Below are 27,773 nucleotides of genomic sequence, written 5' to 3'. Positions count from 1 at the left end.
AACATTCCAGATCGAACATTCTAATAATTACCTTCAAACTCTCCGGTGCTTTCGGATGCAGTCCTTCGACTATTGGCAACAATCGAGGCTTTCGACTCGACTCGCCCGCCATTGTTATAGCTTCTAGAACTTTCTCGTGACCGTTTGGAATTAGACATATTGCTGCTAACACCTGGAATGTAGAAAAACATGGTTGAAAATACGTAAAATTGTAGTTTTAAACACAATAGAAATAAATGCAATTCGTATAGTACTGGTAAATGATAAAAATATGTTATGACGTTTCAAAAGTGCTTCTAGAAGAAGTTTAATTGAATAAATAAATGTTTGAATTTGAGTTTAATCCATAAGTATATTATGTGGGGAGAAATATTTGATTTATTATTGCCCTTCAAGCTATCATAAACTGTAAAAATGAATCCAATTCTCCGAGGGATGAAATAAGTTTTATTTTCACCATTCAAATATTATAAAGACTTTGTAAAAGTTAACAATGCCTCTGCATACAAACATAGCTCGTATAGCAACCATTGAGATAATATTAATATGGAGACGACACCGCCTACATCACTTATGTTCCACTCAACATACGCCATGTGGCGTATGATGAGCGGTTTTTTTTAATGGTTTTAAAGTGAAACGCATCAAATATGCCTTCGTGTGTGTTACGATATTGCACAAATAATACAAATAATACGGAAAAGTGCAAAGGAATAACTTTCATCGGTAAGTACCTAACTATATAATAATTTTTAAAACTTAGTTAGAGCAAAAAAATGGCGCACAGATTTTGTTCGTGGTGTCTCCTCCATACGTAGTAATATTATCTCAATGATAGCAACTGTGTTACTAAATCCAACCTTTCAGAAGCTTCTAGAAGCTTCTAGAACATTCGAGAACTCACCTTAGCGGCTTCCAATGCACAATGCGGTTTCCTAGCGTCCAAACTTCGCGCTAACACTGGTAAAGCTACTCTACACTCGAACACGGCTCGAATACCGACTGCGTTTTTTATTCCAACATTCTAGAACATTCCAGAAGCTTCCAGAACATTCTAGAACATTCGAGAGCTCATCCTAGCGGCTTTCAACCCAAAATGAGGTTTCCTAGTTTCTACATTCGAACACAGCTCGAACATGTTACTTGTTGCGACGTTCCAAAAGCTTCTAGAACGTTCTAGAACATTCTAGAACCTCCTAGAACATTCGAGAACTCCCCTTAGCCGCTTGTAACGCACAATTCGGTTTCCTAGTTTCTTTATTCGAACACAGCTCGAACATATTTCTTGTTGCGACGTTCCAAAAGCTTCTAGAACGTTCTAGAACATTCTTTAACTTTCTAGAACATTCTACAACCTTACCTTAGCGGCTTCCAATGCACAATGCGGTTTCCTAGCGTCCAAACTTCGCGCCAACACTGGTAAAGCCTCTCTACACTCGAACACGGCTCGAATACCGACTGTGTTATTCAAAATGGCGGACAGACATCTTATACACTCGTACTGTACTCTGTCGTAGCGGGAGTCACTAGAAAATTAAGTAGTTTAATTAGGGAAGCATTAAAATATTGGTAAACTAGCTTTCCGCCCGCGGCTTCGCCCGCTTTGTCTAAAACATAATAAATTATATACTAAAACCTTCCTCTTGAATCACTCTATCTATTTAAAAAACCGCATCAAAATCCGTTGCGTAGTTTTAAAGATTTAAGCATACATAGGGACATAGGGACAGAGCAAGCGACTATGTTTTATACTATGTAGTGATATGAATTATAGGAGGATAAGGCTATATTTTTACTTATTTGACATAAAGTTTTCAGTTTATTATACTCTCTTACCGGTAGAATCCACTTCCGCTAGCAGCATGGAAAAATGTAGTTAAATAATCAGGTTTATAACGTACAATATTTTAAATGCATCAACAACTATAAAACTTCAATATGCGGGTACTTAACATATCAAACAGAAAAAACCTTTTTACGTATACGTAGTAAGATTTTGCTATAGCAAAAATTGAGGGTAGTCAACAGACTAGAATTACTATAAACTAAAATTACCCTCATTCATTTAAATAAATATAGTTTAAAAAATTGAACTTTAATAATACGAAACGAAAACACGCTTTAATAATAATATGAACTCGATGAAATTATTTTACTGTCACCGTTTCTTGTTAAGTGTACAAAGTTTGAATTAAATCTGTCCATTTGAGATCGAAATCGAGTCCTAAGTTGGTAATATACAAAATTACAAACATGCAGGTGAAGCAGTCCAGCAGTGGACAGGAATAGGCTGATGATGATGACGACGACGACGACGACGACGACGATAATGATGATGATGATAATACAGGTGAAGCTAATAAAAGCGTAAATACTCACTTCGTATAACAAACATTGAGGGTAGTCAGCAAGCTCTCTATTCCCTTACTACCAAAGTCTTCTATCCACGATAACGGGTTATTAGTCAGGGATATCCGTAGATTTTCCAAACAACCGTGTAGTTTACCCACGGATAGCTCTGGTTGGTTTAAATATGATACGTAGTCGGAGGGCTTCTCGAATTTTGAACGGCCTTCCTGGAATTATAACAAGAAAATATTAATCTTCTTATATAAAAATGAATCGCAAAATGTGTTGGTAAGCGCATAACTCGAGAACGGCTGAACCGATTTCGATAATTCTTTTTTTATTATATTCCTTGAAGTACGAGGATGGTTTTTATGTAGAGAAAACGTAAATATGTACCACGGGCGAAGCCGGGGCGGACCGCTAGTGTTTATTAAAATTTTGTATGTTTGAAATAATCTTCTGTATGCTTTTATTTGTATGATATTTAAGAATAGGTATTAACTATTATGTTTTTCGATTTAAATGCTTTTTCATACATTTGTTTTTATTTTGGGTTTGGATGGTTCTGTATGTGATCTTTGACGACGCGGTTGGCGCAGTGGTAAAGTAGTGCCTACTGAGCCGACGGTCCCGGGTTCAATCCCCGGTCAGGGCAAATATTTGTGTGATGATCTCAATTATTTGTTCTTGGGTCTGGGTGTTATTATCTATATATGTATTTATAATATTATATTTATCGTCGCCTAGTACCCACAACACAAGCCTTAATTGAGCTTACTGTGGGACTAGGTCGATTTGTGTAATAATGTCCTATAATATTTATTTATTTATCTTCTTATAAAAAATAATCTGTACTAATATTATAAAGTTGAAGAGTTTGTTTGATTGTTTCTTTGAACGCGCTAATCTCGGGAACTACTGGTCCGATTGGAAAAATTCTTTCGGTGTTAGATAGCTCATTTATCGAGGAAGGCTATAGGCTATATATCATCACGCTACGACCAACAGGAGTGGAGCCACGGGGGTGAAACCGCGCGGAGCAGCTAGTGTTTCATACAACATGAACATAGTTTGCATGGATAACAATTTTTTTTTTATTAATCTCTTATTAATATAAAAAATGATGACTTCATTTAACTTAAATTTATAATCATCACTAGCGGTCCGCCGCGGCTTCGCCCGTGGTACCTACATGTTTGAACTATCCTAGCTCTCTAGTTGGATCGAACTGCACATGGTGTGCGAATTTTATTATAATCGGTTAAGTGGTTTAGGAGTCCATTGAGGACAAACATTGTGACACGAAATTTATATATGTATATTAAGATAACTAATGAGTCTTGAATTTAAACAAAAATTTCATAATAAATACCTGGGTATTAACGAATTTGTACGCAACCAACATCTTCTTCTTTTGATCCCTCGAGTATTTTCTTAGGGGTTCTTTTTTCTTTTCCCCTATATTCATGTCCGTCTGAAAAAATATACATCACAAAATTATAATTATATTTTTTTTTCTTTAATTATTATTTGATATAGTAGGGGTTCGTTTGAGTTACATAATTACGAGTTGTTAATAAGATAATAAGAGGTAGTTCGAGAAAAAAAATAGAAAATTTCCCCTCCTACATACTTATTTGAATTTGTATATTCACATATACTATTTTAAATGTTATAGAGATCAACCCATAAACATTTGCAAAGGTGGGACCTGCAAATTTTACGTTAAGGACAGGTTTCATAGAAAGCCTGTGTGTGAACGAAATCAGATGATGCCTTCAACTGATTAATAAATCGTAAATACAAGTACCAATGTGTATGCTATCTTGAAGTACTTGAAACGTATGTAAGCGTAATATTTATTAGCAAACAATATCGCTATTTGACATAAATGTAGCAATATAAGCATCTTATTATCACAGCATCTAAGAGCCAGCGCGCACGAGCAACTTTGTCTCCGCAACTATTTTGTCTCTCCCATCAATTTGTATGGGGAGTTGCGTCGCTACGTGCACGCACTTTCATACTAGCCCATGGGTGGGAGAGACAAAATAGTTACGGAGACAAAAAAGTTGCCGAGACAAAGTTGCTCGTGCGCGCACTGTCTTATAGTTAATGCCAACTTACTTATCATACCTTCTTGGGCAGTCCCAACCATGTATCCAGCAACTATTGAACTCGAAATTTCGAATTCGAATTTCGACATTTGAAATTTCGAAGTTCGAAGTTCGACATTTGAAATTTCGCAGTTCAAAGTTCGCAACATCCGCTCAGCTAACTACGAACTGGGCAGATTTTGCGAAATTCGAGATCTCTTCTCTTACCAGCATCTCCTCGAACCGCCTCTCAAGCTGGTCATCATCCAACGCGTCTATCTTGCTCGTATACTCCGCGGCGGGCTCCTCGTCGTCGGGCCGGGGCTCCGCGCGCGGCACCGTGTCGTACCCGCGCTCCGGCCCGCCGGGCGCTTTCTTCGGACGGCCGAACCACGTGTCCAGCTGGAGACGGGTAAAACACGTTATTGTAAAAAAATTGTAGAATATTAAATATTTAAATCCATACTAATATTATAAATGCGAAAGTAGCTCTGTCTGTCTGTCTGTTACTCAATCACGCCTAAACTACTGTACCAATTTTCATGAAATTTGGTATGGAGATATTTTGATACCCGAGAAAGGACATAGGCTACTTTTTATCCCGGGAAAATGACGCAATCCCGGAAATCCCACGGGGATGGGAACTATGCGGGTTTTTCTTTGACTGCGCGGGCGAAGCCGCGGGCGGAAAGCTAGTAGGTATATCATAACTGATGAACTTTTATGAGATTTTTAATGCCGAGGGGTCTCTCTCTAATTTATTTTATAGTGACCACTTATCATTTAACTATGTATCGTCAATACTAATATTTGTAAGCTGTATTTACCGCTCAATTTGTTTTAGTTATACTTATAATCTTGTTATTATCAAATGAACATAGCAATTGCAAAAGATCCAATGATATGGCTACCTAATTGCCAAAAAAATGGTGTAATATTTTTTAACTAATAATGTGGTAATTTTAACCACTCCCCTTGCATTTAGTAACAGAATGTAATATGTATTATGTAGGAAATTTCTACACAATGCAAATTCGACACCGTCACCGTCTCGTCACTGCATTGTACTTTATCCATTACCGTCCTATTAAGGACAATTCAATGGATGACGTCACGTTCTGATTTATTGAATGCATATCTATACTTATACACATAGGTACGTAAGTATAAATTAAAATTTAAACTGGCCTCTGTACGTAATAATATACACACCGGCACAATTAGCGGAACAGAAAAAAAAGTGAGACTATGAGATAATAACGCATATTTTTTACGAAAATGTAATTAGGCACAAACTAACAAATTGATTAACATCTTTTAACAACGACTTTGAAAAGTCTTTGTTATTTTTTATTGAAAAAATAAAGAAATTTGAAATAAGTGAAATTTTTGGATAATTATGAACCATCACAAAAAATAAAAAAAGTAAGCATTAAATGATTTAACAATAAAATTAAAGTAAAATTAATAACGAGTGTTTCCCCCTCTTGGTCTGATTACGGTTTTCATTCGTCTGGGCATGCTACAGATTATGTTATCGATGATTTCTTGAGGCAACCGCTCCCACTTCTCAAGTAATGCGTTTTCAAGTTCATTCAGATTGTTGGGGGGTGGCATTCTGGATTTAACCCTTCTTTTTAGCAAGTCTCAGACATGCTCTATTGGATTCATATTGGGGGAATTTGCTGGCCACTGCATCACCGGTATACCTACGTGGCTCAGATATGCCTGTACCGATTGTGCTCTACGAGTACGAGCATTATCTGCATTAGAATACAGTCGTCACCAATAAATGGGGCAAATGGTACAACATGTTCTTCTAAAATGTCTCTGATGTATCTATCTGCTGTCATGGTCCCTCCTGTGACTATCACTAACTCCGTGCGAGCTCCCAAACATATCCCTCCCCAAACCATAATCGAGCCGCCACCATAAGCCACTGTGTGTTCAAAATTAGACTGTATGTGGCGTTCTCCTTTGCGTCTCCATATTCGCTGTCTCCCATCGATCTGTTTTAAAAGAACTCTGCACTCATCAGTAAAGAGAACCTGCTGCCATTCGTTCAAATCCCAGACGATGTTCTCGCACATCGGTTTCTGTTCCGCTAATTGTGCCGGTGTGTGTATATAGCTATACTAGCTGCTATCGCTCTAGGTAATTAATTATCCACAAACACAAAAATGATACCATAAAATCGCTCCGTTCAGACGTGATAGACACACAAACAAACAAACACACTTACGTATATAATATTACGAAAAAGTACCTTGTACGTAAGGAAGAAAGAATAATATTACAACGATAAATAAGGAAGAATTTGATATTGCACGCCTCATAAGCGAAGCGTTGAGGTGGGTACTACTGTCACTTCGCGCAAAACATCTGATTTTTCAAACTTAAAATGTCTTTATGTATCATACATTGCACTTGTAAGATAATACATACACACACATATTAAGAAAAAACACTATTTTTAACATTCATGATATTTTTGATGTCATTTTTGTTATTTAAACTAGTTAAAAAACAGTTTAAAAAAGTTCTGTCTTGGACGTCCGTGTGTCTGTATGTGCGGAGGATTTTCTTGTTAACACGATAGCGACCGAAATACTTTACTAATCGAGTCTTTTTTTTTCTCTTACGCTTGAGTATGCTCAGGAATAGAACCCTTTCATTTTTCAGGGTCTGATTCGATGTGGTTTAATTGTTATTAAATAAACAAAAATAATAATTAAAAAATATTTATTAACCTTTAGAACGCCAATGACATCTATAGATGTCATGCGCAATCGTGCCCTGTGCGCCAACGACACCTATACATGCCAAGAAACGTATCATAGATAAATACAAAATAAACATATTAAACCTTTACTTTTACGTGTTTCATTTATACAGTTTATGAACTGAATCCCCAGTTATTACATAATTGTACACAGTAAACAAAATTGCCAAGTAGTTATTCAAATATTTGATGACAAAAAATAACTTAATTAATGGCTAAAAAAGCATGTTCTCTCGCGCCAATGACATGTATACGTGCCTACTAGTGATGTAGTGTAATATTCAAGTAACTTCATTAAAATTTCAGCGAAATTACTCTAATTCGCTTAATTTTTGTAATAACTACAAAAAAAATATATAAGCTTAGTCACTGAGAAAAAAGATAAATACTACATTCTTTGGTATAATACCATATTGTCTATATTGTGGATATTGTTGATTTGAATATTTTCCTTTTCGCCAATCATGCGCATCCCTAGCACAGTATCGATATGCAATCCCTTCTGCGCCATTGACATGAATAGATGTCGGACTGGTGACGTCGTAAGCGCGTGCCGTGTTGTTAAGTGCGGAAAGTTGTAAAAATATTTTATCGAGCAGCGGGCGAGTGAGCGAGCAGTTTTCAAAATTTATTACCTAATAAGTCTAATCAGTGCCTTTATTAGAATATTCTTATGATACAAATTGTCGCTATGTCATATCAAAATATGGTAATTGACCTAAATAGGTACCTACATATAATTAGTATTTGTAATAACTCAAGTATTAAACTAAATGATTGGAAAATAAATATGTAGTTTTAATGCAATTCCCTTTATTTAAAGGTAATAGTTGTTTTGATATTTACAAATAACTAAACACTCCACAATAATACCTATAGTTCATATAAACTTAATAAATAAACTCGATAAGTTATAATAATATACAGCTACACATCCCTAATCAGAAGCGAGAGATTATAAAAAAAAGGATGGTTGCCCGCCCCATTTTATATGTATTTTTGTATCTCAAAAGGTTGATTTTTTTTGTAGATAGTTGCTATAAATGTGGTCTTAAGTTTTACAGTAGGAGATGAGGTTAAATAAATATTATTTTTGTGTTATAAGCTGTTTATTCAAATATTCAGACGTGAATTATTATGTTTATCGATAACATTTTGGACTCCCTACTATTTTCAAGGTTATCTCATTGAATTTGTGGCTTGGCGTGGAGGGCACGGCGATGCGTTTTTGCTCTGGCGGTCAAAAGGTTAAAAAAAAATTATGAGGCGTGCACTTTTGGATTTTCCAAATTTTTTTAATTTTACACACTAGGTACAATGTCAGCTTTTTTTCTCAGTCTGTGTTTGTATTTCTATACGCATCACAGTAGCAATGTTTTATTAAATTCGTTTAAATAAATTTCAAATAACATTTATATTTCCTTCTAATTTTATTAAAAACTCACCGAAAACGGCGATCTCTCACGCACATAATCACCAACCACTTTTATTGTATCCATTTTATTATAATTTTTATATAATTACGTCATCCAACACTTTAAGAAAATTAATCACTCATCCATCAAAAATAATCACATCATGTCTAGATTGATCTTTGATGATACTATAAATTATAAAATAACACTGATAATACCTAAATGAGGAATTTTAAACTCTTTAGTTATAATTTAAACCATATTTTATCAAATAATGTATCCTAGTATCCTACTAATATTATAAATGCGAAAGTTTGTGAGGATGTGTATGTGTGTGTTTGTTACTCTTTCACGCAAATACTACTGAACCGATTACAATGAAATTTAGCACACATATAGAGGGTAATTTGGATTAACACATAGGATAGGTTTTATCCCAGAAATCCCACGGGAACGGGAACTATGCGGGTTTTTCTTTCGAAATGCGGGCGAAGCCGCGGGAGAAGAGATAAAATAAATGTACACCAAAGGTACACAATTATTATTGTATTCTTATAGTTATTACGCATACTGAATTAAAATAGAATAAAGGTTGTATAAAAACCTTCACTTTTATAAAATTTCTTATTTTATACACAATTCAACAAAAATATACAATTCTTAAACTGTCAAAAAAACTATTTTATAACTCCCGTATAGTAGGTAAGTATTTAAAATTCGGCTAAACTATTTTTAATAAATTTTCTATCCCGTGCGAAGCCGGAACTAGTGTATAGACTTTATCTTTTATAAATTAAAAACCACTCCTAACAATATTTATATTACAATCTCCACACTATTATTATTTATTCACTTTAAAAATCACAGTATTTCGCACTACCACGTGCACTCGAGTTTATATCGCGAAATGTACTGATTTTTGGCACTAACACCTGTGCTAACACTATAATAATTATCTTCTTCACTTCCCACGTTTAAGGGTGCTTTTCCACTAAAACTATCAATAGTATCGCCACAGAATACATAATAGTAGCTAAACGCTACAGAACGGACATTCTCCGCCTCCCGCCAAAATTAAACACTTACCTCACCCCGCTCGATCACGCTATAGATGGCCCGCATTTTTTCGTAAGGACGATACGCAACGAAGATTGGCAACATTAATCAAATTGACTTAATGTAATTTTATTATTTTGGATTTGTGATTATCGTTTTTCGTAGAAAATGGTTAGATATTGTGCTGTTTACGGATGTATTTCATCAATAAATAAAACCGGCCAAGTGCGAGTCGGGCTCGCGCACAAAGGGTTCCGTAGCAGCAAATATAATAAATTACAGTTAAATCAACCTATCTCAAAAACTATAAGAGATACTTTGATCAAACCAAAAATCGTTGAAAGAGTTAATTAGCATGCATCACCTCTATTTTTTTTAGAATTTTATACCCCGTAGTTATAAAAATAGAGGGGGGGGGACATACTTTTTACGACTTTGAGAGCTGATATCTCAAAAACCGTTCACTTTAAGAAAAATGTTTTTTAGAAAACTTTATATCATTTTAAAAGACCTTTCCATTGATACCCCACACGGGTATGTACATCGAAAAAAAAAATTTCATCCCTCAGTTACATGTATGGGGGGCCCCACCCCCAATTCTTTTTTTTACTATTTAGTGTCATATTTTTGTAGCGGTTCATACAACACATATTCCCATCAAATTTCATCACTGTAGTACTTATAGTTTCCGAGTAAATCGGCTGTGACAGACGGACAGACGGACAGACGGACAGACGGACATGACGAAACTATAAGGGTTCCGTTTTTGCCATTTTGGCTACGGAACCCTAAAAAAACGCGAATTTCTTTACGCTAGTCACCCTAAAGCGTTACACACACATTTGCAGTCTCTACAGTGTGACTGTCAAAACGATATTTTTGTATGGAGTGTCCGGGGTGTGGTAAGTTACCACTGGTAACGCTTCAAACTTCAAACTAAATGAAGCGATATGATTGGTTATTTACAAACACATTCCTCGCTACACATCCTCGCACATTATTGGTGGAAAAGCACCCAAGGGTTGAAGAAGAAGAAGAAGAAGAAGAAGAAGAAGAAAGAAGAAAGATCATTTATTTGACTCCACAATAATAACAAACACAATTGACACAGAATACAATACTTAATTAAAATTAAAACAACACAACATGAAACAAAACAATACAAGTATAATAAATGAAAGAGTAAAATAAAATAAAATGAAGCCGAAAAGTGGAGCCAAGCCAAGTCGGTTGCCAAGTAAAGAAGCAGTGCCTTTTAACATGCCATTATATAAACGTTTTTTCTTTCTTTCTTAATTCTTTCTTTCTTTCTAACACGCTTTTATTAGCTTCCCCTGTATGTTTGTATGTAACCGACTCCTTTAGACTCGATTTTGACCCACTTTAAACGGACAGATGATACAAACTTTGTACACTTATCAAGGATCGGTGACGATACAATAATTTCATGAGTTTGTACGTGTTACTCACACGCATATATTTTTATAGATAGATATAGATAAGGATAATAATTAATAAGTAATAACTCTCTATAACATAATATATCTTTAACCTTTTGAACGCCAATGACATCTATAGATGTCATGCGCAATCGTGCCCTGTGCGCCAACGACACCTATACATGCCAAGAAACAGATCATAGATAAATACAAAATAAACATATTAAACCTTTACTTTTACGTGTTTTATTTATACAGTTTATGAACTGAATCCCCAGTTATTACATAATTGTACACAGTAAACAAAATTGCCAAGTAGTTATTCAAATATTTGATGACAAAAAATAACTTAATTAATGGCTAAAAAAGCATGTTCTCTCGCGCCAATGACATGTATACGTGCCTACTAGTGATGTAGTGTAATATTCAAGTAACTTCATTAAAATTTCAGCGAAATTACTCTAATTCGCTTAATTTTTGTAATAACTACAAAAAAAATATATAAGCTTAGTCACTGAGAAAAAAGGTAAATACTACATTCTTTGGTATAATACCACACCCCGGACACTCCATACAAAATGATCGTTTTGACAGTCACACTTTAGAGACTGCAAATGTGTGTGTTAACGCTTTATGGTTGGCACATTTGTGACTAGCGTAAAAAAAAATTCGCGTTTTTCTGATGAAATACATCCGTAAACAGCACAATATCTAACCATTTTCTACGAAAAACGATAATCACAAATCCAAAATAATAAAATTACTTTAAGTCAATTTGATTAATGTTGTCAATCTTCGTTGAGTATCGTCCTTGCAGAAAAATATGGCCCATTTTATGTCTGATCGCGCGGGGGTGAGGTAAGTTTAATTTTGGCGGGAGGCGGAGAGTGTCCGTTCTGTAGCGTTTAGCTACTATTATGTATTCTGTGATAATAGTTAATACCATATTGTCTATATTGTGGATATTGTTGATTTGAATATTTTCCTTTTCGCCAATCATGCGCATCCCTAGCACAGTATCGATATGCAATCCCTTCTGCGCCATTGACATGAATAGATGTCGGACTGGTGACGTCGTAAGCGCGTGCCGTGTTGTTAAGTGCGGAAAGTTGTAAAAATATTATATCGAGTAGGTATCTACCAATATTATAATCGCAAAAATGGCAAGTGAAGAGTTTATAGTACAGAAGAACTATTGCGCATTTTAGAAGTTTTCAAAATTTATTACCTAATAAGTCTAATCAGTGCCTTTATTAGAATATTCTTATGATACAAATTGTCGCTATGTCATATCAAAATATGGTAATTGACCTAAATAGGTACCTATACAGGGTGTCCCACTATTGGTATACTAAGCGCGAAGGAACTTGTAGTTTTGCATACACTGATCACGTAAAAAATACTTTAAAAAAAAATTACGTCCAAAATTTTTTGCTAAATTTTTCCTGAAAATCCATGTTTTCTTCTCTAGCTTCACGCAGCCGGCATATACCGCTTCTCTAATATGAGCATTTTATCTATGAAAACATAATCTTAAACGATAGCTCACGTGCTGGTGGCAAAGTTGGGCGGCTCGCTTGTTATGGGTGTACACATAGAGTTTTAAGAATTCATCTATTTGAAAAAAAAATGCGTCTGGATTTTTTTAATTATTTTTTACGTACTCAGCGTATGCAAAACTATAACCTCCTTTGAGCTTAGTATACCAACAGTGGGACACCCTGTATACTACTACATATAATTAGTATTTGTAATAACTCAAGTATTAAACTAAATGATTGGAAAATAAATATGTAGTTTTAATGCAATTCCCTTTATTTAAAGGTAATAGTTGTTTTGATATTTACAAATAAACACTCCACAATAATACCTATAGTTCATATAAACTTAATAAATAAACTCGATAAGTTATAATAATATACAGCTACACATCCCTAATCAGAAGCGAGAGATTATAAAAAAAAGGATGGTTGCCCGCGCCATTGGCATGTATACATGCCAATGGGGCGTAACTGATAGAGAATAGTGCTGTAACTTGCTGCAATTTTATATGTATTTTTGTATCTCAAAAGGTTGATTTTCTTTGTTGATAGTTGCTATAAATGTGGTCTTAAGTTTTTAGAGTAGGAGATGAGGTTAAATAAATATTATTTTTGTGTTATAAGCTGTTTATTCAAATATTCAGACGTGACTTATTATGTTTATCGATAACATTTTGGACTCCCTACTATTTTCAAGGTTATCTCATTGAATTTGTGGCTTGGCGTGGAGCCTGGAGGGCACGGCGATGCGTTTTTGCTCTGGCGGTCAAAAGGTTAATACATTTTAATCGCGATTAAGTAACAAAAAATGTGTGATTCATAGTGATAATCGAATTATTTCTTAATAACACAAGAAATTCGCTAATTAAACTACCAAACGCCAAAAATTTTTCAAATCCGGTCTACCAATTCGCGAGATTAGCGTATACAAACTCATATCATCGCTAACACATTAAAACAATCATAATTCTACTTAGGTACGTATAGCGGATGATACAAATAAATATTATTAGCAATGACATTACGTGAATGAGTCTGCGACGTTTCTTAGAAATAATAAGAGTATTTTTATAATTCTGAAACAATTTCGATATCTACACTAAAATGATAAAGCTGATTATTAAATTTGTTTGTTTGTTCGCGCAAATCTCAGGTACAGGCACAGTTACGGGTCGGATTTGAAAAATTATTTCAGTGTCAGATAGCCCATTTATCCAGGAAGGTTATAAGGTATATGTATAGTATAGTATCACGGTAAGACCAATAGGAACGGAGAAATGCGTGTAAAATCGCGGAATACAGGTAGTCATTATTATTTTAGTACTAGCGGTCCGCCCCGGCTTCGCCCGTGGTACATGTTTACGTTTTCTCTACATAAGAACCATCCTCGTACTTCAAGGAATATAATAAAAAAAGAATTATCGAAATCGGTTCAGCCGTTTTCGAGTTATGCGCTTACCAACACATTTTGCGATTCATTTTTATATATAAGAAGATATAAATAACGATATGTAACTTCTGCCCGCACTTGGCCAGGGTACAATTTTTTGTATACATTATTACCTAATTAATTTAATACCTCGTTAAAAATCTTCTATTATCTATACATATAATAAATCTGTAGAAGGGTTAATTCTGTACATTGAAAATATTGAAAAAATAAATAGCAGGGGGTGTTACTGGATCGATACCAAACCCAAATATGTGATTAAAAAAATTTTTGTCTGTCTGTCTGTCTGTATGTGAAGGCATCACGTAAAAACTAACGGTTCGATTTCGATGAAACTTGGTATAATTATACCTTATTATCCTATCCTGGGCATAAAATAGGATACTTTTTATCCCGGAAAAATACGTAGAAATAAATAAATCTTAATTTTTCCGCGCGGACGGAGTCGCGGGCGGAAGCTAGTACATACTAAAGCAGTAGGTACTAAAGATAATGACTTCATAATACCTTGGAAATCATCCAAAAATAAGATCACATCTTTGTTTGTATACAAACACATCATCGACTATCTTGTTTTAATGTCATTCATCATCACTGTTAGAAAAGAAAACAATGAAACTCTTCAGTTTTATAATATGTATTTATTTGTATAGATAATGCATTTGCCCCATACCCCACTAGGGGATATGGGACTTCACCACACCTCTATAAAACTAAGGTCACTATCACACATATGACCTTCCGATTCGCAATGTTGTTATGATGATGTAATAACTACTAAGACTGCCATACTATGTACACAGAAACCAATGCTAAATGTTTTTATCGTCCTGACAATGAAGAATTTAATTCATAATTCATAATTCATAATTCTTTATTTACGTTAAACATGGTATTTTTAGATGTTACATTTTTACTTATAGTAGGTACAACATGTTTAGCCGTCATTAAAAAACAGCATGCAAATTTTATAATTTTATATAAAACAATGGGTCCAATTAAATTATCAAATGTTAATTACAAAATTATTACTTATCTTATATATAAAAATGAATCGCAAAATGTGTTGGTAAGCGCATAACTCGAGAACGGCTGAACCGATTTCGATAATTCTTTTTTTATTATATTCCTTGAAGTACGAGGATGGTTTTTATGTAGAGAAAACGTAAATATGTACCACGGGCGAAGCCGGGGCGGACCGCTAGTATCATATAAATTAGCTTGTCAATTATAATGTTATTTCTCGTCATCAAAAAATTCTTTAATACTGTAGAAGGACCGATTAGTTAGCCATTCTCCTAATGTTTTTTTACATAATTTGCCATTATTATTTTTAAATTTATTAGGTACGTGATTATAAATTTTAATACACATAAAAATACAATTTTTGTTATCCAGTTCAATAACATATCAAAGCACCTACATCCTAACCTATGTTATAAATCTAAAATGGTTTATTTATATTATCAACTAGCAAACCGGGCGAACTCCGTTTCGCCACCAGAGACACCTTTTCTTTGCTATAAACCTCACGGAGCCCGAGACCTTTCCAACGAATGCAAAACCGTGGAAATCGGTTCGTGCGTTCTGGAGTTATAGCGTCAGGAAGGAAAACCTGACTTATTTTTATATAAATAACAAAAAGTATTTGACAATGATGATAATATGATGTGTATAGGCAAGCAGGGGCAATAAGTACATCAAAATCGAGCATGTCAGTTACATACAAACTTAAATATTTATTTATTCAAATAGACTTCTTCTAGAAGCACTTTCGAATCGTCATTACACATTTTTAACAATTACCAACTCAAACTCAAACTCTAACATTTATTTATTCAATTAGACTTCTTCTAGAAGCACTTTTGAAACGTCATTAGGTACATATTTTTAACATTTACCACCGATTCGGAAAGCAGTATCTATGGAGAAGAACCGGCAAGAAACTCCATAGTTGCTCTTTTAAAATCATGTCAATATTACAATTAAAACACATAGAGGCGCAACTAATAACAGCCTGTTAAAATATATTTTGGTATGTCCCGTTTCGCCAACTTTAGATATGTACTATTTAAAGGACACACAAGTAAAATATTTAATTCCTACATATCTAGGGTCCACAGGACCTCGATTTAACTTAAAACGTATTTAATAATCAGTACACAAGTGTGTGACAACATTGATGGAGCCTCAATAGAACCTTGACCGAGTGTAGTGCAACGGTATGTGTATTTAGAATACTTGTAGATAAAATAAATATTACTATATACTAATATATTCTTCAGTTTTCAAACATACAAAAAGTTATATAAAATAATTGTAATAAAAAAGAGCGTGTGTGCCAAGCACACGTGTCAGAAGTGAAACTTCTTTGGCAAGATTAAAAAATACCGAATCATCGCCTTACTCCATGATGTGACGGCTTATGTGACGGTATCGCCATGACACGACCTTGAAATTTTACTCTCAACGCGCCTAAAGTTTCCCTTTAAAAATTATATAAAATAATTGATATTGTTTAAAAAACTAAAAAAACACGCTTACCTACTCATGAAATTTTTGTATTGTCAACGATCCTTGTTGATAAGTGTATTGAATTAAATCCGTTTAATTGGGTTAAAGCTTCACCTGTAAGTTAAGCGCGATAATATTCGTGTGGCAATGTTAGTTAAGTCTTCTCCCTTAAAAAAATCTAGATCTAACACCAGATTTTTGCTAATACCCTCATTCATACACCCACATTTCAAACTGACTCGAGACGCATATTTCTACAAGGTGACATCACTATGATATCACATTGGGTCATTGTCGACTTGTTTCTTATATTATATTATAATAAATATATATTGACTTGCATTTTCTATGGAATTTGTTGAAAACCTGTTTTGATTATTAAGAATTGATTGATGATTAATGGTCGCGAATCTCGTTTCCTGCGAAGTTATTCTTTTAAACTGTTAATACGAGTTCAGCTGTTTTAAACTTTTAGAGAAAGTGTGATAGTTAGTTAATATCCGTACAAGCCAGAATACCTAGATTTAGAGCTTTTTTTATTACTATTAATAGTACCTACGTTAAGTATTGCAATTCGCCTATCCTCTCTTATTCCAATACCTAGTTAGTACTTACTCCAACAATTGTACCCCCTTTATAAATTGTCTGGAAGAAATCCCTCTATAGTTATAAGTTGAGTCTTAAATGTGTGTTATTATTTTTCACACTACCACAAATCACTTAAAAGTGAAGTCCGTTCTCTATACTAGTTCTAAGTCGACTCTTGTTATTTTATACACTAGCAAAACAAAAAACCAAAATAAATACCCCTTTCCGCCTCCAAGTCTCCCTGCGCCGAAGCCGCGGCAAACTGTTGTATTTATTATCACCCATTATCACTTACACTTTATATATTACACTTGGCACTTGGCACTACGTCATATTCACTAGACTTTAGATTTACTTAGTTTTCGATTAATCACACATACACATATAGTTTATATGTACATACTTACTACTCAATTGTATCATGTATATTTTTCAATGTATTTTGTAACCTATCTATCTAATAACAGAGACAAGTTATTCCAAAACCACGACTACTATTTCACAATAGCAAAACATATTTCAATAGAGATTTTTTAAATAATAATTACACCATATTGCTAAAACAGACCGACCCTTTCGAACAGACACTTGTAAAAGTTATTACTTGAAGAAATACGATTGAGTTTGATTAATTGGAACTTCATTGACAATCCCCTGCCTCAGAGGCGGCTCGCCCTAAGGAGCGCTGGTGCAGTGAACTCCCATAAATAATTATAATAAAATCATACTCCTTAATTTAATTATTAACATTAATTATTACTATTTAAAATCAATCGTAATCTTTAAAACTACTGTTAATACCAATGAATATATCCATCATTCCATCATCCCATACACCTGTATAATACCTACTGTATTATGTAACGCGCGAAGCGGTGCGCTCACGATTGCGCTCCAATGAAAAAAGATTTAGTACATTTCCTAATACGAAATCCAATAGGAGTGAAAGAGAGGGTTTTGCCAGAGCCCTGCGCGTGAAACAAAAGATTTTCTATGGAAAAGTAGCAAAATCGGTGCGCCGCACCCGCAAACGTTGCCGGTTCGTTTTTACCGCCCGGCAGGACAGCGATTGCGACGTTGCCAGTTGCTACGTCTATAATATAAACAAACACTCGACTCTCGAGTCAACTTTAATGCACGCGCGCGATTCATGCAATTTTCTAATTAAAATTATAAAATACGTGTTGAAATAGCCTGTACTTATCAGTATTACTTGTGAGTGTTAAAATGAACAATAATTATAATGTGGCGTTCATTAAAAAGTGTGATAAAACGTTACAAATTCGGCTTGAATGTAAAGCTAAGGGCCGCCACGGCCTGAACTTGATCTTACGCAAAAATGTACGACAAAAACGAAAACATATACGCGTGTGTTTAAATCTGAACAATATGTAAAAAAAACCGTGGTTGTGTGGTTGTGATGAAAGCAACAACAGATATTTACGAATGTCTTATCGCTTTAAGTTATAGATATTTTTGCACACCAAAAAGAAAGACGTATGTAGGTATTTCCTTTATAAGTAATTTTTTTGATAAATGTACTGCTTTACACCATGTATTTTCAGTGTTTTATTTCAAGTGAACACCCATAAAATTTTGTCACGAGCCGCCTCTGCCCTGCCTATTTCCTGAATCGTATCACTACATATAAAACAAAGGCGCTTTCTCTGTCCCTGTGTATCCTTAAATCTTTAAAAATACGCAACAGATTTTGATGCGGTTTTTTTTAATAGATAGAGTAATTCAAGAGGAAGGTTTAAGTATATAATTTATTATGTTTGAGACAAAGCGTTTTTTGCATCCTCGATTGTATGACAATTGTCATCTAAAACGGGATCGATTGACCTCTCCTATTAGGAACTAATATCCATTAAGGTAAGAATCATTATGACTGCAAATGAGACAATTTCTTACGAAACGACACATCTAGTAGCAATATCCAAATAGGCAATAAAAAACAGTAAGAATATGAAGCGAAACTTAGGTATAGATAATAAGAAGAATCCTATTTTAAAACCTGAAAAGTATTCCTTCTGAATCGAGAAAAACTTCTTATTCCATCATTCCTATGCCATGTAACTACAAACTATACGTTTAGAATGTACCACAAAACACCACAATGACTAAAAATCTCATGTCCTTAACCAGACTATTTGTATTAACCTAAAACCTAAGGAATTCATTGATATGATATCTAAAAGATAGTATGATAAAACCAGATAAAAAGCAGCTTGTTTGCTAAACAATTTGGCCTTTAACTTTTTATAGCTGAAGAAAAATTCAATTTTCGCTATATCATCACCATCACCATACTGACTGGCCGGTTGGCTTGGTTGGTAGTGACCCTGCCTTCCAAGCCACGAGTGGGTTCGATTCCCACCCGGGGCAAATATTTGTGTGTTGAACATAGACGTTTGCCCTGTGTCTGGGTGTTAATTATCTATATAAGTATTTATTTAAAATTATACATGTATGTTTATCAGCCATCTGCTTTCCATAAAATAAGCGAAAGCTTAGTATGGGATCAGATCGTGCCGTGTGCGAAAATAGTCCCGAAATGTTTATTATTTATTTATCAGCCCATACGTTCCCACTGCTGGGACACGGGCCTCCCGTGGGATCAGGGGTCCCATGTAGTCCAGGGTATTATGGCCTTTATTATCAGGTGATCAAGGTTCATAAAAACAGTACTTCTTCACGTATTTTGTCATGGCTGATTTTCACATATGTTTTAGAATATACAGTCAAAAATAAGATGTCAGTACTCCCAGACACTTCCCGTGGGTCACATTGCTTAACTTTTTAATTATTTAGGCTAGCTCTCAAAATAATTAAAAAGTCATCGAGATAAGTGAAATTTCCAGACAGTTTACGCCGTGAATTGAACTGACTGGCAAATGCATATAATACCATAATTAACCATGGCTGGTTATTGCGATCATAATTCATAATATGAATTTGTATTTATAAATTTGTTTATAAATAGAGATAAAAACAGTTTGTTTGTTAAACAATTTCATGGCCTTTAACTTTTTATAGTTCTCTAACATAATAAAATCGTAGGAAAGTCAAATCTGTACATTGAATATTTTTTTACCAGAATACTTGGAGCGCGCGTGATCTACAATCAATATCGAACCCAAGAATATAGTTTTTAGAATTTTTGTCTGTTTGTCCGGGATAAACTCAAAAAGTACAGCATGGGTTTACTTCATATTTGGTATAGAGATAGCTTGAGACCTAAGGAAGGACATAGGATAGTTTTTATCCCAGAAATTCCACGGGAACGGGAACTATGCGGTATTTTCTTTGACTATGCGGGCGAAGCAGCTGGCGGAAAGTAGTTCTCTAAAAATCTAATTTTCGCTTTATAGCGCGATGAGTTATTTATAAATATGATGCAAATTATATTTTGTCATGTTACATCATGTGTGGACAATGTATGACTAATTATTATACTAATATATGTAGTTGCCATTATATCATTGTAGGTTATTTTAAAATCACTTGAGAATGTTCCGGTTTCACTCCAAAACGGATTACCGATTTTGATGAATTTTAACATAGCGACAGATTTTTTTATATTTTTTTATATATTTTTTGGGACTTGAAAAATGAAATTAGGAATTAGAAAATGCGTTACATTTTTAGCGGAAAAATACGCGTAGGACAATTTTTTTTTAACGTAAAGAAAATAATGGAATTTCTTATAATGGCGCACTGCCCTAAAAACAATTATGTATTAGAAAAATAATTGTTGTTTTTAAATTGGCGCAAAAATAAATTGAAATGGCATTAACACACTATTTCTGGTAGAGATAGAAAAAAAAATCTAAAATTGTTTTATTAAATTTTTATTCTCGTTTACAAAAAACCTCGAGCAATGTCTTGTGCTCAAGCTAGTGTTACACACCAGTAATATGTTGTCATACATACTATACAAATTACTATGTACAATGCGTATGCCTAATTTATTGTTTACAAATACTCTATTATAATTACGCAATGTTAGGAAAATAAATTATATTTGTTGATTAAATACAGCCCGTTATTAATAGCCTAATAGGCAAGAAATCATACAAATTTGAAGACTCTAAAAATAAATACACATTGAGTCATTTTCAAATGTTTGCCTATGTAGAAAGAAAGACTTTCAGACAGTTTTATCAACACAAAGTTTCAATTTGATAAGAAATCTTTCCTTGATTGGTCAAGGAAATCCTAAAAGAAAAGGACTGAAAACCAGCGCTGTATAGAATAGAATTCTCAAGTTTAGTAGAGCAATTGAATTGTTTTTACAGCAATAACTTTGACGGAGCCTCTTGAACATATTTATCATGTACCTATGTTGGACAATAGAGAAGTAATACACAAGCTCTTAACATTTATGAAAACAGTACAATTTAAGCATACATATTGACGGGTAACGACCCTTAAAAGACTGTCACCGACTTCAAAAGATGACCTGCTAACCTTCTGAATAGCCAATGACCAGATTTTGTTAAGCTCTTTTTGACAAAGTCAAACAGACACTGTTAACTGACCACTACTGCATAGGAACAGCTGACGTTACCCTGTGATCGACCTTTGTCCCCGCTTAGAAACAGAATAAAGTAAGGCAAGAGATACACCTCCAGAAAAGAACGACTTCAATTATGTGCACACAGCTTTATCACAAGTATATATAACACTTCTAATATACCCAAATATACAGAAGACTGGACAAAATCGATAACAGCAGACTAGAACACGCACAATCCACGAAATTCACACATTCACTGTCAAACACGTACTAACATTAACACAAATAATCGTGTCGTGAATAGCAGTTTTATATAAAAAAAAAAAAATACTTGAATACACGCGCACGACACACCTGTACAAGTGATTAACTGAAAACTGAAAACTCGTAAAGATAACGTTCGGATTGGCGTCACGCTTTTATTTTGTACGGTCAGCAGAACAATTTTTTTTTTCTTTATTTATTAAGAGATTTGTGGCCAAAAGGACGATGTCAATCCCTGCAGAAGAACATATAAGATTTCTGGTATATGACTTTATGGTATTTACAATAATCTAAAAATGAAACGTTAAATTGTACTTAAATTTATGAATGCTTTTTTTAAACAATATTTTAGTTTTCGTTAGAAAAGTTTATTAAAATGTTATTATTAACGAATATATCTCATAATTTTGTCATACGAAATATTGCAATACAAATACTACAGGATTCTTATAGGGAAAATGAATGTGATTTCATTTAGAGATGTTCTAATATTTGTCACGTGCGAAATATTTCAGTAATTTTCTAAAACGAAATAAGTAGCATAGTAATAATTTTACAGGAAGGAAGTATACCAACATAGATATGGTGGTTTATAGATAAAAAATAAATACAAAGAAAAAAAATGATAAAAATAAACGTGCTTTTTTTGCTGACCATACTCGTTATCTAACAATTGTCACGCTTAATACTTGATTGTAAGTCTGAGTAAATGTTGTTTCGAAAAACAACCTGACCATAATTATATCTATTCATACTACTATAACATCACTACATAGTATTAAACAAAGTCGGGTTTCGTATGTCCCTTTGTATGCTTAAATCTTTAAAACTATGCAACGGATTTTGATCCCTTTTTTTAATAGATAGAGTAATTCAAGAGGAAGACTTGAATATATAATTTATTAGGTTTTAGACAAAGCGGACGAAGCCGCAGCCGTAAAGCTAGTAATAGTATTGGGTATTTGCTTAAAATGAAATTCATTTACATATTCAGTTGTTATTAATTAATGTTTGTTTAAACTTTAAATCATGTCACATTTAAAATGCGTCTAGAAAAAATAGCTCATGTACTAATCCCGATTATAACATAAACAATTTTCATACAGGTCCGATCAGCTGTTTTAGCGTGAAAGAGTAACAAACATACATTCTTCTACATTAGTTGAATTTCTTTGAGAAGAGTTAGTCTTTGAGAAGATTCAAATTGCATTTTTCTTACAATATTTTATGAAATAACTTACAAAACTGGTCTCTAGGTTTAGCTAACAAATAGTCAAAAATTTATGTTTCAACATCAAAAACTGCTAAGCTGATTTCCAACAGATTTTCATCAAGAAATAGACTGTTTTCAGAAAAATGTTAGTACTTACAAAGCCCGACTTCGCTTTGTCCTGGCGGGACATCTTTCTTTTGTCATTCAGGTGCACCATTCTGTAACAAACATAACATTTATAATCATAGAATAGAATAGAATAGAAAACACTTTATTGTACAATGCACACAAAAACAAAATTTACAGAAACAATACTTAAGCAACTTAAAATAAATGTATAATTTGGCCTACATAATTCCTACACAATTTAAAATATCCTATTTACTAATATCCTACTATCCTACTAATATTATAAATGCGAAAGTTTGTTAGGATGTGTGTGTGTTTGTTACTCTTTCACGCAAATACTACTGAACTGATTACAATGAAATTTATCACACATATATAGGGTAACTTGGATTAACACATATGATAGGTTTTATTCCGGAAATCCCATGGGAACGGGAACTATGCGGGTTTTTCTCTGAAAAGACGGGCGAAGCCGCGGGCGGAAATCTAGTTTAGGATAAATTATGTAAGTGTATTTTTTTATTAATTTCGAATATAATGTTAAGAAATATTATCACCAATCCTTGATAAATGTACAAAGGGCTAATTAAATCTGTCTGTTTAGAAATTAAATTTGTTCAAATGGAAATAATAATTAAAAACCACTTAGAAGTTTTGTTAAAGATTTAAATTATACTAATTAATATAACATACTACATTATTTTAATTTTATATGGCCAACAAATGTTTCACATGATACTATGATGTCCAAAATACATTACACCAAATATGTATGTAAAACAGGAAAACTTACTTAACTATTTTTAACTTAGTTTTAACATTTTTAAATTAAAGTAATTATTTTTTTGTGTATTTAATGTGATTATACATCACTTTCAACACTTTAGCCAGTTATTTGTAAATAATGCAATCGAAGGAATGTCCCGCCAAACTATTTAGTTTATCGAGGTCGTTATAAACTAAAAAGAAATACAGTAGTCATTAAAGTCTTCATCAAGGTATCGGTTGCATTATAAATAATAAAAACGTTTATTGTGTGATAAATAAGCAACTGAGTTATCATTCTCGAAGCTCATACCGTTATAAATGTTTATTTTTCTATCATAAAAACGTAAAAACATGATTTCATAACGAACTGTGGGACACTCGATTCTAACCTATGATATTTTCAATTTATACCGACTTTATCATGCTCAAAGATAGAGATAAGATAAAACATATACTTTACCACTAAAAATAGGCAGTTTTAATTTTGAACTAGCTCACAATCACAACTTTTTGATAAAAACATGATAGATAACACAAACAACGGTTTTACAAAACACACATACACATACGTACTTCACATTACTCACTAGTGATGTCATACTTCAATTGTCAAACTTAGTGACGGTTCTTGTTGAAGTGATGTTACCTCAGAGGATTTAGGGTGCACTCACACACATCAGTCACCGTCACGGCACGTTACCGGACAGGATTAAAAAAAAATATGTATCAATAGTTCTAGTATGACTCTGTTCCCACACGACAGTCGCCGGCACGAAATCTATCAGTGACGTCCCCGGTCAGGCACGTCAAATAATCTTTCCATACATGTATCATACTTTTATCCCCACTCACCCGGTGCCGTCACGTCTCAGTTCAGTCAGCGTCGTGCTACCGTCAATTGCTACATGTTCTCTAGCGTGACACACGTCTAATCACTGACTACCTGATGTATGTGTTCAATGATTCAGTCAAACCGGCGACGTGACTGACGGACAACATGACGGTGACTGGTGTTTGTGGATACGTACACAAACCGTCACCGATCAGTCATCGGTGACTTGACGGTGACTGATGTGTGTGAGTGCACCCTTATTCCTCTGAGGATGTTACCGTGGATGTTACCACATGTACAGTTATTTGATGTTTTTTGGACACAGTGAAATTTATTCATTTTTTAATTTATAATATTTTAGAGATAACTAACACTGATACTATTACTGATGTAATGATATTTAAATAACGTAACATTTTAAAAAGAAAAAACCTCCTTTGACGACTACAAAAAAGAAAATTAACTTCTTCTTTTTTCAAACGTTCTAGAAGAATGCTTCATTTGTTATTCACTCACAGTTCAATAGTAATGTCTTGCTGATTCAAATTTTCTATAAATTTATTTCATCTTCTTTAGGTTTAAAAAATTAAATCCACAATGGATAATAATCAGGAAACAAAGAAATGTTTCTGTGCGCGGTGTTTCTTGCCCATTGATGCAGATGATAGAGTCGATATAGAAAATCAGAATTTCCATAGGATATGTAGTATGTGCTGTAAGTTCCTATAAAGTATTTTTTACTTCGTTATTATATTTTCTAGTTCCTAGAATTATATTCTAAAAGCTAAATTAAATTTTTTGAGTAGTTGTTAACTACATAGAGCTAGTGATATAGTATTACATATTAGAATACACAATATAAAATTTTAGGTATATGCCGAACGATACCAACTACTCTGAAAATGTTCTATGGTCACGTGTTTTGTAACGAATGTTTCAAAACGCACGTATTGACGAGGTTTAAGGGAGAGAATCCAAGGATCCATTCGAACAGTTGGTGGATGCAATGGGCGCCTGGAGCGAAACCTCAAGATCAAGAAAATAAGGAGAGCTGTGGTAAGATATTCAATGTTCAGTTCATAGCAAACTTTACAATTATGAATATTATAATTTTGCGTTATTTATAATTCAGTGTAGACCGTACCTAGACAGTATTGGTACTATACAAACGATTTTCTAATGGAAACCTAAAACAATGACAAATAACTAATAAGATTTATTTAAAAATGGTAAAAATATTTTTAATACAACTACCCACATTTAATATAAATAGTATGTAGATGTCTTATTTTAAATAACAGACTCGAAAAGTTCAGAGAGTCCCATGGAAGATCCCGGCAAGAGATGTATCTGTGCGAGATGCCTGCAGCCGGTTGCTGAAGATCGTATCAATATTGGTGATCAAAGCTTCCACTCGCATTGTGCTAGATGCTGTAAGTTTGATTATAAACATATTTCACGTAATCCAGACTAAAACAACAACCGAACAGCTGCTTTTGCATGATAAATCGGAAATCCAAAGATAAATAAAAACAAAGTGACATAATATGATTCAAGTTTCAAGTCTTATTTTTTTTTGAAGTGAAACTTCTGCGCTTGTTGAGAGTAAATTTTCAAGGTCACGTCATGGAGTAGGGCAACGATTTTGGTATCTTTGAATCTTGCCCAAGAAGTTTCACTTCTGGTACGTGTGCTCGATTGTATATTATAAGTAATAACGGTTTTTTTTATTCTAGGCTTTTGTCACACGATACCGAAATCAAACTTGAAAATCTATTACGGCCAAGTGTTTTGCGAAGATTGCTTCCACCGCCACGTGATGAACAGGAGTCGCGATAACCCCTCGGAGTTCTTTAAGAATTGCTTCGAACAGTGGCAAAATAATCCGCAGTTTGCCGAAAATATGAGGGAATTCATGTGTTCGAATCGGGAGCAATCGCCGCTTGTCTTTATGATGCAAGATCAACAAGCACCCTTCTGCAGGTGCGGTACGGGCCCCCAAGAATGGTTCCAGCCTAGTGAACCAAAAAAATGTAAGGTTTTCTTACAAATTAATAAACAAATGCTCTTTAAGCTCTCACTCCTTTTTCTTTCTAAGATTTGAATGTACCTAATGTTCCAATACTTGAATAGTATATAATTTGTAAAAAAAAATGTTGTGTGGTTTTATGAAACCACGGTAAAAGTGAAACTGTTCGAACGGTTCCGAACACTGCTTTATACCTACTCGGCAGCCGACCGTCACGCGACATGCGCTACACAGACCAAAAAGTTTGAGACGATGTAATAAAAGTTTCACTTTAATAATGTAAAAATTTCTGCTGAAGTAGCATTAAGTGTAACATCAAATGTACAAATAAATATTTCTTTTCCTAGGTGCCTAAACGCTGACTCTACGAAAATGTTCACAGCTGCTACGCCAGCGCAAAGATCCATCGCTGGAGACTCGACTTGGGATCTATCTTTTGAAAACCGCACAGAAGTTTCTGATATTCCTGAATCTATCGACGAATCCGCAAATCCTGAAAATTGTTCTGTTACCGCAGCTGAAAAAATCGAAAAGCTCACGAAATATTTACACGAACGGCAAGAAATTGAAGATAAAATTGAGAAAAAATGGAAAAACTATGAATTAGATAATGTTTCAATGGTATCTAAAGATTCGTTTAAGTATTGGCGGGATATCCAGGAAACGAAAGTGAAACGTAATGATCTGGAATGTCCTAAATGTTTGTGGCAGTGTGGTCCTATTTATGTAAGCACTGAATATTTGCAAAAGAAGCAAATTGTTTGCGAAGAATAAGCTTAAATAAAA

General features: G+C 34.0%; 2 protein-coding genes across 2 annotated transcripts in view; one reads left to right on the top strand and one right to left on the bottom strand.

Annotated features, from left to right (window-relative positions):
• The window catches only part of dia (diaphanous related formin 1), a 67,234-nt gene extending 42,523 nt beyond the window's left edge, over positions 1 to 24,711 (bottom strand). The window contains exons 1-7 of the mRNA XM_090118510.1: positions 24,587 to 24,711; positions 23,387 to 23,447; positions 4,674 to 4,847; positions 3,722 to 3,823; positions 2,380 to 2,576; positions 1,361 to 1,526; positions 32 to 172 (exon numbers count right to left, since the gene is read on the bottom strand). Of these exons, the coding sequence (XP_089974636.1) occupies positions 32 to 172; positions 1,361 to 1,526; positions 2,380 to 2,576; positions 3,722 to 3,823; positions 4,674 to 4,847; positions 23,387 to 23,446 (840 nt within the window). The 5' untranslated portion in view covers position 23,447; positions 24,587 to 24,711. The remainder of the gene's footprint in view (positions 1 to 31; positions 173 to 1,360; positions 1,527 to 2,379; positions 2,577 to 3,721; positions 3,824 to 4,673; positions 4,848 to 23,386; positions 23,448 to 24,586) is intronic.
• An 844-nt stretch (positions 24,712 to 25,555) lies between these two features.
• On the top strand, positions 25,556 to 27,761 carry LOC149895705 (uncharacterized). The gene is made up of 5 exons (XM_090118507.1): positions 25,556 to 25,673; positions 25,829 to 26,014; positions 26,260 to 26,391; positions 26,695 to 26,991; positions 27,370 to 27,761. Exons 1-5 carry the CDS (start codon positions 25,556 to 25,558, stop codon positions 27,759 to 27,761), a joined length of 1,125 nt encoding a protein of 374 aa, XP_089974633.1.
• Positions 27,762 to 27,773: the final 12 nt, after the last annotated feature.

Source organism: Colias eurytheme, chromosome 30, assembly GCF_061535395.1.
Source record: "Colias eurytheme isolate Ceu_HAF_F1 chromosome 30, ilColEury1 Martin Lab GWU primary, whole genome shotgun sequence".
Taxonomy (NCBI): domain Eukaryota; kingdom Metazoa; phylum Arthropoda; class Insecta; order Lepidoptera; family Pieridae; genus Colias; species Colias eurytheme.
Note: the sequence above shows the minus strand (reverse complement) of the source record. Positions and strands in the feature narration are given on the sequence as shown.

Excerpts from the sequence above, each read along its gene's own strand:
- LOC149895705 (XM_090118507.1), top strand. The coding sequence starts at position 25,556 with ATGGATAATAATCAGGAAACAAAGAAATGTTTCTGTGCGCGGTGTTTC. Across the intron at positions 26,015-26,259 it reads AGAAAATAAGGAGAGCTGTG|ACTCGAAAAGTTCAGAGAGT; the intron begins GTAAGATATTCA and ends TTTAAATAACAG. Across the intron at positions 26,992-27,369 it reads GCCTAGTGAACCAAAAAAAT|CTGCTACGCCAGCGCAAAGA; the intron begins GTAAGGTTTTCT and ends AAATGTTCACAG.